General features: G+C 38.2%; 1 protein-coding gene across 1 annotated transcript; it reads right to left on the bottom strand.

Annotated features, from left to right (window-relative positions):
- Positions 1–304: 304 nt before the first annotated feature.
- LOC308386883 (LIM/homeobox protein Lhx1-like) lies at positions 305–5,517 on the bottom strand. Its single transcript, XM_080866704.1, has 5 exons — positions 4,838–5,517; positions 4,068–4,288; positions 3,620–3,894; positions 2,853–3,009; positions 305–2,583 (listed from the first exon to the last, which is right to left on the bottom strand). Exons 1-5 carry the CDS (start codon positions 5,005–5,007, stop codon positions 2,207–2,209), a joined length of 1,200 nt encoding a protein of 399 aa, XP_080722830.1. The 5' UTR covers positions 5,008–5,517; the 3' UTR covers positions 305–2,206.
- Between the last annotated feature and the right edge of the window lie 4,838 nt (positions 5,518–10,355).

Here is a 10,355-nt window from a genome sequence, read left to right as displayed (position 1 = left end):
CAGCTCTGATTTTGGTGAATCTATAGTAAAGTTTCAAAGAGACGTTTTGTATTTCCTCCTAGAATTTCACTTAGTCATAATTTTCCCGATTTAGCAGAACAGTAAATTATGGCAATGAGTAGCTCTTCATAATCAGTGTAACAGATTAAGCTAAGCAAATTTACAATGTCTGTTATAAATATACAAGTACTTTTGAGCTGAACTCTTTTAGCGGTTATGCATTGTTGCTGATGTTATTTAGAACTTATTTCTAATCTTGCAGCAGTTTTTAAGCAGTTGCTGACACTTTGGCTTCTTCATCAGACTCCATAAGAGTGTGTTTATTAAAGGACAACAAAAATATTTTAAATGCACATTTGTACACTAAAAGGATTCCCTCTGGTAATCTTTTTGGTCTATTTAAAAATCTCAAAAGATTACATACATGTTAACAAATCCCTGTTCAATAAACATTCACAAAATCAGGAAAGACTGAAAAAGGAATTCCCATCATTTCCCCCAAAAGTGATAAACAAATAACAATCATCAATAGGACTTTTATTATACAGCATTGTGATGCCTGTTTCACAAACCGGATAAGAAAGGTCAAGTATCTCATGGAAAAAAAGTCGTCTGTGGAAAAGTGAAATACTATCGTTATAAATAATTTGACATTTTAAAGACAAAAGCCGTTTAAGTCTTTAGAGGTGTTTTTTGTTTTTTTTACAACTGAAATGGCAGGGTTTGCGATGTCCTTTCATTTGGCAACAGTTTATTGTGTTTTCAGTTTTTTTTGAGGTATGCAAAATAGCATAGTGAAATAGTAGCATTAAATGGGTTGCCATTTAATTTCATTTATTTCATTCTGGCATTTCATTTAATGCCAGAATGAAAATGTTTAAAACAACTCAAAATCAACCCTCTGAACACTTGAGTGTCACATAAACAATTGACTCTTCCGTCCATTATTGCCCATTATTATACATACTGTCAGGTTGGACTCATATCATGTCACAGTCAAATCATTTTCTACTCATGTAAATGTTCAGATTAAAATGGCAATACTTTGAAGGCAAACACATGCTAAACAGCAAATTATTCATAAGAAAGGTGTAGCGAAACAAAAAACAATGCAATGTTTCCGCAGTCCTGAGAAATGTTTTTGGTCAGATGTATCACGTTCATGATCTGTAACCAGCGGGTGGTTCATGTGTAATACATGAACATGAATATTACACACAAACTCATACTTGGAATTTGTAAGTTGGCTGAAACACTGAAAGGTGATAAAACAAATACAATCACACAGTTCACATTTGAATTTTAAGGTCAGTTTCATCATATACAGTGCTGTGCAAATTTTAAACATATCAAAATGTGAATGTTTTTAGAAATGACATTGAAATCTGACATTTTATCAATTAACTTTGCATAAAGTGCACTAAGCAGAAAAAAAGTTTCAAATTAATACTGAGTATGACCATTTTCCTTTAAAAAGCACAGATTCTTATGGGTGCACTTACCATTGCTTATCAGGGTACTCTTTTTTTTCTTTCTCCCAGCCATTTTGAATGTATGGTCACAATTCTTCTTTGCATTTAGGCTGGTCTCAGTTGTTTCCATCACTTCTTGCTATCTTAGACTGATATAAATACAGCACAATGAGACGAGGGATCTCTGTGGGCCATAGCATCTTGCAGAACTCCTTGTAGTTCTTGTCACTGAAGTTCTTTATGACTCTGTGTGAATGTTTGGGGATATCCATTGCCTTGTCCATCCATACATCCATCTTCTTAACTGTCCATTCCAGCTAGCATGGGCCAAAAAACTGAATACAGAATGGGCTTATGGCCAGTTGATATTCTTGTATAATGGATAAAGAATATAAGTATTAAATGTGCTTAAAACCTTTGCACAGTACTGTACATGACGGAAAAGGTTTTGTAAACACTAAAATACGATTCAGCAGTATTAATGTATTTGTTTATTGCTTAGTCAGTGAGGCCCAGCACTGCGAACCTATTAACGAGCCAATTCACACAGATTATTCCAAACTATCTAATACGTGGCCCGTCAATAAATAACCAACATAAAAATAAAAAAAGCATAATGAAATACAATAAATAAATAAATATTCATAAATAATTATAAATAAATAGCTGATATATGAAATAAAGTTAAGGGTTTGCCTTCAAACTGCATTTGTAGTATTTCGGTCTTAGCCTGATTACCAAACAGTGCCTTCACTCATTTCTGAAGAGGGCTGTGACAGCTGGTTGGTGTATCCGTTGTCACTGAGAGAAACAGTGGTGAAGGGCGTGCTGGGGCCACACATTTCACTGGAGATGCTGTGAATTGAACTTGGTCCATTGGGCTCCGGACTTGGTGAGTCCACGGGATGATGAGATAATGTATCAGAGAAACACTGAACCTCTCCGGGACAGTGGTGCCCAGGATGATGGTGGTCTATGGCTCCTAGTGGAGTGCCAGCCGGGACTGTGGAGGGCACAAAGCCCAGGTCTGCTGGAGTCTGTGCTTGCGATAATGGTGGGCCTTGAAAGTACTCATAATTCCCTCCTGAGCCATAGTATTCACCAGGATATTCTGCACTCATATGAACATAAGGATTAGTGCATTGTGTCAGAATTTAAAGAAAGAATAGTAGTGGCTTTTTTATGTATCTTGAATTTTTACAATTTGGTCAAAAACAGCATTGATTATAAGATTGTATAAGGTTCATTTTATTGATTACAGCTAATGCATCAACCTGAAGAAGCATAGATACTTTGTACCATATTTGCTTATTTATCTGTTTGTTTATGATGTGACAGTCTTAAAACACTAAATCTTAATCATTATTTTATATAGCTCACCTCCATAATAAGAAAAGTGTCCAAGCTCTCCTGGTTCCACTCTCTCTCCCAGGCCTCTCATTCTCCTCGGGTTGCGGAAAAACACGTGTCTCCGAGCGCTTAGAGCGCTCAGCTGTTTCATACGTCTCTCTTTGGACCTCCGATTTTGGAACCAAACCTTTAAGACAGCAGTTCAAAAACAAAGAGCATGAATTATGAAGTGTGGCCAACAGCTTTTTGAAATAAGGGCGACAAATTGCAGTTGGATGATTTGGAAGACGATGATTAGAAATAAATCAACCCAAAATAATGACGAGGTCTTTGTAAATTGGGGTAAGGTTTTAGTTGATGAGAAAAGACACAAAAATTAACTTTTTAGGTCACTAAAATATAATTTATAGCATTTTTAAATTAGCATTCAAGATGTATCCGTGCGACACGATTTTTTTTTATTATTATTAGGGGGCCTTTTAAAATGCCCATGGGCATCATGAGTTCTCTGTGATGTTAGGGACGCACTGGGCGCACAGATTAAGGAAAACCCCAAATGAGAGGCGGGGGGAAAAAATGAAAATCAGCAGAGCATATATTGTACGTGGGTGCTTGCAAGCGCCACCAGCCACATTGCTTTGTTGAGTTGCCTACATCAAAGGCTTTATTCTCTGTAACACTAGTGCCTTGGTGATTGTGTTACTGTCACTTTGTGTGAGTCTGTGTATGAATAAAAAAAACAGTAAACTTATAGTTATCTGGGTTTTTTTTTCTTTTTCTATATTTGTTGCTTTTACCTGGATGACTCTCATGTTAAGACCCGTCTCCCTTGACAGCTGCTCTCTGATGTGCCTGGTGGGCTTCGGTGTGGCCGCAAAAGCCGCTTTCAGGGTCTCCAGCTGCTTGGCTTTTATAGTGGTCCGAGGCCCGCGTCGTTTTCCGACGGCGCTCTGCTCGTCGTTCTCGTTGCTGCACGTGTCTTTATCCGATAAATGCCCGTTTTCTGACTCCTTCCCGTCGTCCTGCGGGTCCTGAGAGTCCGGAGACAGACTTGGATCGCTGCACGTCGTTACTGTAATCAGAATAAGACAATCAGAAAATGCCACTACTCTAGGCTAAATATTTATGAAAGGTGCACCTCAGGAATCTTTTTAAAAAAATAAATAAAATAGCCTACACTAAATAATAATAATAATAATAATAATAATAATAATAATAATAATAATAATAATAATAATAAATCACCTGAAAGGAGGATTGTGTCTTTCCCAGAGTTGTTTTCATAGTCCTCTTTGCAAACGAACTTGAATTCGTCCAGGATATACAGTTCCTCTCCGGTGGACAGCTGTTTGTTACACATCACACAGGTGAAACAGTTCAGGTGAAACACTTTGCTCTTGGCTCTGCGGACTAGATCACTGGGTAAAATCCCCTGCGCGCATCCAGCGCACTTGGTTCCAAATTTCCTGTTCAAGAGGGAGAACCAAAGTCAGGGAAAAGTTTCGGCACAGACGTGATATGTTGGTCTTAATCTAGGAGAACACCTTTACACCTGCTATGACTTTAGGCCCAGTTTTGACAAGTTTGTGTTGTTTTTACAAAACAACCCCCCATTCAAACTACCGGAAACTTAGTGTGTTGTAGTCAGTGAAATTACCACAGTCAGTTTTTCACAACTGTAAGATTTGAGCTGAAAGTAAAAATGCAGTTGTCTAACTAAACAGGCTAAACACAAATATTAGGTACAATTGTAAGATATTTTCCATCATAATAATCACACGAGCAGTTAGGGTTAGCTTCACTTTCAAAGAAGACAGAAAACTGAGAATTAAACGAAAAGAGAGAAGAGAAAGATAAGACGAGGAAATAAAATAACAGCAGACAGGCGTGTCCATTGTATAAAAACAGATGGTTAGTTGCAACCACTGGAATGCATTTTTAACCTGTTTTTAACTGACTAAAAAAACCCAAACCTTTTCTATAAATACTAAACCACAAACACTGTCAATTCTTACCTAAAGAAATCATTCTTGCAATACAGTTTCCCTTCTCGAGAAAAACACTTCTCTGTCAAACTACATTTGCAGTCGCAGCACTGGACGCATTTGATGTGCCACGGTCTGTCCAAAACTTTGAGCAAGAACCTATCGAGAATAGGTTTTTCACAGCTGGCACACTGAAGCATTGTCTAGACTTATTCCCGCTCCAGTGTGCGAGTGCGAAATCAACTCTTCCTCTTCTCTTCCGTCCCGCTCACCTAGATATGGATTCGCTTTAGTGCATATAATCCAAAAGATCCAGCTCATCCGAATTATTCGCATCGATTAGGTCGCCATCAGTGAGAGTAAAAGTAGTTGTTTTTGTTTGATTTTTTTGTTCCACAGGGCAACAATCCAAATTCAGTCTTTTGCTCCAAATGAAAGATCAGCAGTTGAAGACAAACTGGTATTTAAAAAAATATGTATATATAATAATCACTGACTGGAGATCATAGCGGGCCGTGAAGATGATCCGAGGTGTGCGATTTCAGGACATAAAAAAAAAGAAAGCTATTCATAAATATTAAAATCATTCACTGCGAAAAATCCGCAGTTGGCTAAAGTGGAGAAGAAGAACGAACAACAATAAAATGCTGTCTGTGCGCTTAGTGTGGTCATATGTGTCCCATTTTGCCTCTGACGAGCTCTCTCTGAGAGAGACGCTGTAATGAGCTCACCTAGCGGAGCTCAGCCTATTGCCTATTAACAAACCTGTGACGTCAGCTTCAGGGGTGGAGGATGAGGGGATTTCATTTCAGTCCGCCACAAATAACTATTTAAGTTACAGAGGTGAAGCATCATGGTTACAAAATAAAATAAAAGGAAATAGAAATGTGGCGGTAAAAACTACAGGAAACCTCAATATGTTTTAAAGCCTTTTTATTTCTTGGAAAATTGTTAAAAATAAATTTTCTAAAAGCAGATTTTAGTGACGGATGTCTAATGTTAACACCGCAAACTAAAAAGAAAAGCTCAAACTAATATTTAAAAGAAATTATAGTTACGAATAAATAATATAAAATAATAAGGAAAGTGGTTCACTTTACAATAATAGTCTTTTTTATGACTGATATACATTTCCTCTGTAGAATAGAGTGCTGAGAGGCCGTGATAATGTCACGTGAATAAATGATTTCCTTTGGAAAAGGCCGGAGAATAAGTCTGACTGAAGCAGTGGCAGGTGACAAATGATCAGCAGGTCTATCCCAGCAGAAGACTGTGGGGAGAGGACGTGCTCAACACAGTCTTTTCACACAGACCGACGCTGTGGCCCTGCATTATTCTTCATTGCATTGAAATGACTGGGAACACTAATGGTTATAATCTGTGGCGATAGGCTGCCTCTTATAGATGCTATCTCACCATGTTGGTACACTGGGGACGAAGATAGCGCATTTTCTCATACAAGCTTCGGGTTCTGCTGGGCCCTGATATCCGATGTCCCGATATGTAGGTTGAGCTATATATATATATATATATATATATATATATATATATATATATATATATATATATATATATATATATATATATATATATATATTGTTTGAAGATTAAAAAAAACAACTTCTTCTTTTTAAAAAAAAACATTTCGTTTTTAAAGCCACACTTCGGATTTTCTCTTGACTTTTTTCTTCTTTTTGAGCAAGGTCACATCACGCCTGACGTTTTACAACTCGTAATTTTATCAGTCATTTTTATCAGAGTCCACTGTATTGATTTACAACGTTACCGTCTCCACATTTTCTTTGACACTTAAAGTCATTACTTTAAAATTCTGCTTTTAGAACAACTAATGTGGATCTCAGTTATTGACAACCAGTCAATCAAGCAGAATTGTGATGGGGAGTAGGGGGTTATTATTGATTCAGTGAACAAACTATGTACACATTTACTTAGTGTACGGAATTAAAATCAAGGGATTAAAGGGCCTATCTAATGCTAGAATTGTGTGCATAAAGCAGATTTGTAGCATATCGTGAATCGTTATCACTATTTTCAGGCTGTGGTCTTATTGATAAACTGTAAATGCTGATTAATTAAGAGGATGTGTTTTAAATTATGAATTTATCAGCTGATTCACTCATCAGGCCTTACACTTTACACAAAACCATATACGAAGATGGCCTCAAAACATTGCAAGTAAGACGTAGTCACAGTGCAGAAAGGACAGTCTCTCAGTGGCACTGTAAGTATGTGATTTATTATTATTACTTTTATTATTATTTTAAAAGCAAAAATAAGCACCCACTCAACAATAAATTAGTTTTCACAAGTTTTGAACTGTTAAACTAAATAAAGATTTCTCATAAGTTTATTCTGTTAGTAAGTTTGCTCCCAGAAGCTTTGGTGTAATAGTGGCTGACAACAAAAAGACCAGAGGGAAGCTGGAAGCTGGATACATGTTTCCTTAGTGAGTTTGGTTTCTCCAGGGAAGGTGTTGATTAGAGGCCTGGCCCATCATTTGGCCCCAGCACCACTTATACACACAAGAGGTCTCTGTGCAGTGTTGGAATCTGCCAGGGTGTGCACTGTTTGTTTTGGAATGAAAAAAGCAAGTCATTAGTGGTTGTTAATTGCAGCTAATTGGCCCTAACGAGATGAACAAGGCCACCCACTGGGACCACTCATACAAATAATTTGTAGAAAACAAAATTAATTACTAGATGCTAATTAAAGTCAATTAAAACTGACTAGGCAGTGGCAGAATGGGAAGTGACAGACATAAAGAAAATACTATGCAGCACACAATAAGGCATGACAAGCATATCTGCAGATTAAAGAGATTCCTAATGTGAAGCGGGATAACTTTACCATTTTGGTACCTATGCTGAATGGTGCTTAATGGTCTGCTTTGTTCAGTCAGAACAGCTCATAAGTGACATCATGATAACTGCCTGGCCTTAGCACTAGAACAGGGATTATATGTAGCAAGAGTTCAGTTAAGAAGAGATGGACTCTAGCCAACCGTCCATCTGTCAATGAATTCAATAAATCACAGCAAGAAGGTCCTGAGTTCCACTCCACCACCTTTCCAGGACCTATCTGTGTGGAGCGGGCATGTTCTCTTCGTGTCTGTGTGAGTTCTATGGGGGATATCGTCTCCTCCCACAGTCCAAAGACATGCAGTCAGTGGGATTAGGTTATTTGGTGGTTCTAAATTGCCCGTAGGTGTGAATGTGAGTGCGATTGTGCATCTGTCTATGTTAGCCATGCGTCAGGCTGGCGATCTGGACAGGCTATACCCTGCCACTTGCCCTATGGTAGCTGGGATAGGCTTCAGCCCCACCCCTGTGACCCTGACAAGGATAAGCAGAAGAGAATATGGATGGACAGGCTTAGTTTAAAAGAACAATTCCAAAGTTGTGAAACTTAGCTCAACAGCCTAACTGAACATTTACACTACTCAGCTGACATTTATTAGAACAACAAAGAGAAGCTGTCTCAGTCTACATAATTGTCAGTGTCAATGTCAGTTCTATTTTATATAGAACATTTCATTACATGTAGAGTCAATATACTTAATATAATAGATAGAAACATAAAAACCTATATAGGTCTGCAACGCTTTAAGGTAATAAAAACTACAAGCACACACACACACACACACACACACACACACACACACACACACACACACACACACACACACACACACACACACACACACACACTAGTAGCACATGAAATCCCTCTCCTAATGCCCTTCTTGTCTTCTGTGGACAATTTAAGTTTAATCCAATCACGATACTGCAGTCTGTTACTAAAAAGGCATCTCTATTTGTTAGTTCACCTTGATAGGTTAGGGTACTGCAGCAAAACACTTGGACTTAGAAAAAGTAAATAAGACATGTACAACACATATCAAGCACTATATAAGAACTTTTCCATCAGCCATGCGTGTATATTAGTAAACCACGTAAGAAATCCCGATCTGAGCCAACACTTCTTTGAATCATTTGCACCCAAACTGAACATTGTGTAGGAGGAGGTATTATTAGGTTTTTGTATCAGGCTCTATCCCTAACATGCCTAACAAGCCAGGTTTCATGAAGCACTGATCTTTAAACAGTTTAAAAAATGTTTATTATCAGTTTCTGTTAAAGTACCTTCTCTAGTTTTAACCAACTAACCTCAAATACTTAAAAGAAAAACAAAAACCCCCAAAACAAACCCAGAGAAGTGTGTTTTACCCTGGCACTGTCTTGATATATCATTTTCCACCATGGGGGTAATTTCGCAAGCCAAATCTTGAAGCCTTATAGAAAAAATAGTCTATATATATATTAATGTAATGTAAATATTCTCTTTTGTTTTGTTTTTTTTGGAAAAAGAGAAATTTGATAGATTTTCTTAAAGTAAAAACCAGTGAAAACTAACCAATGAAATCTCATGCTCAAGCCAGTGTCATTTGTATTTAGATTTTTTCCTCTCATGCACAACACTGGAGTATCAAAGGCTGGTCAAAATTTGAGTGATGTCGAGTGGAGCAAATGTTAGGGTTCAAACAGCATCACATTGTTTGCATGATTGTGAGGTAGTGCAAGCAATCGCACAGATTGGGAAACCTAGCCTGTATGAGGGAAGACAGAGTGATCTGCCTTGGGGGCCGTTCAGTGAGAGGGCCCAAGGGACGGAGTGCCTACGGCCCTGGTGATGATGGTGATTGATGCTGGCACAATTCAGACACCCCAGACGCTGCAGCAAATTAAAAGGCTATTTTGTAAAGTTGTAAAGGAGCACAATGGTGGAGGGGAAGCGATGAGCACGCCCTCCCCAGCTCTTCTGTCATACCATCAGCTTCTGTTTGGTTTCTTTGGTGTCATCAGTCCCCTAGGGAGGTGAGCTATTACAAGCCTTTCATGCTCACTCGTACTGGATACACTGCTGATGCTCCTTGTGCGCATATGGAAGTATGTATGAGTATATGGCAAGAAGTGTACATAACAACTCCTTGAAACTATGGTTTTATTCTTTTTTATTCAAAATCTTTGTTTATTTTCTCAATGCTTCACCAGTTATGCAACTTTTGGTATTATATTTTATGTTCACCTGTGAAGCACAGTGTGACTTGGTTTTTCAAAGGCAGTAATGAAATAAAGATTGCTTGAGAATTACTTCCTTACTATGGGTCATTGGAAGAAACACCTACGGATGCTTGCTGTGAGTACTTTTTTACGTGAAAATGAAAGCAGCACTGCTGCTAACTCTATTGTCCATTAATTCCTTATCTGTACATGATTTACAAATCATTTATCCTTGGTTTGAATTTAATTGACCCAGCTAACCTCAGGATGCACCCGTTTCTGGGTGTGTGTCGTGCTTCTGTCTGTGTGAGTGTGGGTAAAGGAGATAGACAGACTGTGTCAGGCTATAGGAAGAGCATCTTTCTGGGAGGAAGACTCACATGCCAGAGGTCAAACCAGTGTCAAGTGGGGAGTGAGGCCAGCTGAGCTGCCTTGGCCCGTGCATTGTGCTCATCAATGCAGCTGCT

This window comes from Rhamphochromis sp. 'chilingali' (genome assembly GCF_963969265.1).
Source record: "Rhamphochromis sp. 'chilingali' genome assembly, chromosome: 19".
Lineage (NCBI taxonomy): Eukaryota > Metazoa > Chordata > Actinopteri > Cichliformes > Cichlidae > Rhamphochromis > Rhamphochromis sp. 'chilingali'.
The sequence above is the reverse complement of the archived record's forward strand: the minus strand, read 5'-3'. Positions and strand labels throughout refer to the sequence as shown.

Bases quoted from the DNA above. Each gene is read 5' to 3' on its own strand.
- LOC308386883 (XM_080866704.1), bottom strand. From the start codon at position 5,007: ATGCTTCAGTGTGCCAGCTGTGAAAAACCTATTCTCGATAGGTTCTTG. The intron at 3,010-3,619 runs GTAAAAGCAACA...GCTGTCTTAAAG, and splicing joins TTAACATGAGAGTCATCCAG to GTTTGGTTCCAAAATCGGAG. The intron at 2,584-2,852 runs GTGAGCTATATA...ATATGAGTGCAG, and splicing joins ACACTTTTCTTATTATGGAG to AATATCCTGGTGAATACTAT.